Source organism: Malus domestica, chromosome 04, assembly GCF_042453785.1.
Source record: "Malus domestica chromosome 04, GDT2T_hap1".
Classification (NCBI taxonomy): domain Eukaryota; kingdom Viridiplantae; phylum Streptophyta; class Magnoliopsida; order Rosales; family Rosaceae; genus Malus; species Malus domestica.
The window spans coordinates 737,085-739,650 of NC_091664.1; the positions used below are offsets into that span (position 1 = coordinate 737,085).

Below are 2,566 nucleotides of genomic sequence, written 5' to 3' on the forward strand. Positions count from 1 at the left end.
TTCAATTTTTAACTATCAGATCGAATGAATTAAATCAATCATCCAAAATTAACAAGAATCTGTAAAAGATTTAATTAAATGTATAAATAGCACTATCCAATTTATATTGCTTGTTTAGTAAAAGCTGGTTGTAGAGCAATAAATGTGCCTTAGCTTTATATGTAGTTAATTTAATTTGTACACAAAACCATCATCACTTCACACTACCATTAAGGGCAATGTGTTGGACAATCATACAAATTTGAGGGAAACATACAACTACATACAATTGTAAGAATAGTTCAGTTGGCTAAAAATACTAGTTTTTGTCTCTACATTCAAATTTGAATTCTACTTCTCATCATTTAATTTAAAATTAAATTAGATTATTGCTTGAAAAAAATAAACCGCTATGAACATCATCGCCCCTTAATTAATAGTCTATGTAAAGTACTGAAAATATATTTGAAATATGATATGGTGAGGATATATTAGAAGTTGACAGTGCTTTCCCTTGCATGGAGAGTGTTTGCATGACAAAGCCAATACTATAGCATGTAAGATTGAACGTCTCTATAGCTAACTAGCTAATAACCACAATAAGCTTCATGGTGATGACGAGAAGGAAATAACAAGAACAATACCGAAGCTGGAAATAATTAAGAACCTCCTATTAACACATTATATTATGTAGCTTCTAAATCTCAATTCATCATTGCAGTAGGTAGATGCAACATAAACTCATGGTCATATGTATCCTTGCACTCTTTAGTGGCCACCGCCAGCTCCAAATCCAGATCCACCCCCGGCACCACCACCAAAACCACCTCCTCCACCAAAACCACCACCTCCACCACCGCCTAGTCCACCTCCAACTCCTCCGCCTTTCCCAAACCCTCCACCAGCTCCAAACCCTCCTCCAGAACCACCACCAACACCACCACCACCCCCAAACCCACCTCCACCACCACCACCGCCTCCAAGACCTCCGCCAGCACCAGCACCACCGCCAAAACCTCCACCTGCACCACCACCCGCTCCACCACCGCCGCCAAGACCACCACCTCCTCCAAGACCACCACCTCCGCCAGCTCCACCTCCGGCACCAAATCCACCACCGGCTCCCGCTCCTCCACCACCACCAAGTCCACCTCCACCACCTAGACCACCTCCATGTCCAATGCCTCCACCTAGACCACCACCTCCTCCTGCACCCCCTCCACCGCCTAAGCCACCGCCAGCACCACCACCAAGCCCACCTCCGTGTCCTATACCTCCACCTAGACCACCCCCATGTCCAATGCCTCCTCCTAGACCACCACCTCCTCCTCCGCCTAAGCCACCCCCAGCACCACCACCAAGCCCACCTTTATGTCCTATACCTCCACCTAGACCACCTCCATGTCCAATACCTCCTCCTAGACCACCACCATGTCCAATGCCTCCACCTAGACCACCGCCACCTCCTGCCCCCCCACCTAATCCCCCACCACCTCCTAAGCCACCTCCTGCACCCCCACCTAGACCACCACCACCTCCTAAGCCACCTCCTGCACCACCACCTAGACCACCACCACCTCCTAAGCCACCTCCTGCACCACCACCTAGACCACCACCACCTCCTAAGCCACCTCCTGCACCTCCGCCAAGCCCACCACCACCTCCAAGACCTCCACCTCCACCTAAACCTCCCCCACCGCCAATGCCTCCACCAAGTCCACCGCCACCAAACCTTCCATGCCCAAGACCTCCTCTCTTAAAGAAATGCGGGCGGGGACGCGGAAAAAGGTGCTTATCATCCTTAACACTCTTACTGCTAGGGCTAGCATGGCCATCAGCCACAACCAAATCACTCACAAGGAAAGCAAATAATAAGAAAGCAAGCACCACAACACAACCTGAAACACGATGAACCCTCATCACGACGTCGCCAAAAGAAACAAACAAATGAAACACTTGAAGAAAAAGAACCAGCTAGATGTGCACAAGCAAAATGAAAGCATATGAATATATAGCAGTAGTGAAACTGAAACATGAGAAAGACGCTCTGATAAAGAGGCTAAAGTCACCCACCTGTGAGCTGTGACGCTTGGATGGAGTAAATTGGGCTCAACTGCATTGGCCAGGTAATTTATTAGGCCAACTGTCCTCCCCCTCCAACTCCAACACGCCCAGACATCAAGTCCCGACTCCCCCTTGCTTAATAGGGTTTTGATCAGCTGCCTTCTTTTCAACCATATATATAAACCCTAATTTATTTTTCTTTTCAATTTTTTTTCTGTTCTGAGAATGATAGTAGATATATCCATGCACTGTATAGAGGAGATCACGAACTATAATACTAAAAAATTATGATGGATTGGATTTGGAGGTCAACTTTGATAAATAATGTTGGGTTGCCAAGTTTCCAATTTCCAAACTTGCCATCCCGGCAGCAAGTTGCAACTTGATCGATCGATTAACCAATGTGATTTCATTTGGACCAAAAAAAGCTAATGCGATTTCATTTAATGGGGGCTTTCTGCTGCCATCAATAGACCAATCAAACAACGTCCCGCCACCATTATATCTTCATATACACAGTTCC

The 2,566-nt window shown here is 46.3% G+C and overlaps 1 protein-coding gene across 4 annotated transcripts; it reads right to left on the minus strand.

Moving 5' to 3' along the window:
* Nucleotides 1-412: 412 nt before the first annotated feature.
* Nucleotides 413-2,121, minus strand: LOC108170641 (glycine-rich cell wall structural protein-like). Of its 4 annotated transcripts, none has more exons than XM_070819809.1 (2): nt 1,599-2,121; nt 413-1,499 (listed from the first exon to the last, which is right to left on the minus strand). In XM_070819809.1, the coding sequence occupies exons 1-2, from the start codon at nt 1,897-1,899 to the stop codon at nt 748-750; spliced, it is 1,053 nt and encodes a 350-aa protein (XP_070675910.1). In that variant the 5' UTR covers nt 1,900-2,121; the 3' UTR covers nt 413-747. The 4 variants fall into 4 exon arrangements, with proteins under 4 accessions (XP_070675910.1, XP_070675909.1, XP_070675908.1 ...); XM_070819808.1 differs by having other exon boundaries at nt 413-1,541; XM_070819807.1 differs by having other exon boundaries at nt 1,542-2,121.
* Nucleotides 2,122-2,566: the final 445 nt, after the last annotated feature.

Coding starts and splice junctions, on each gene's coding strand:
- LOC108170641 (XM_017325832.3), bottom strand. CDS start 1,899: ATGAGGGTTCATCGTGTTTCAGGTTGTGTTGTGGTGCTTGCTTTCTTA.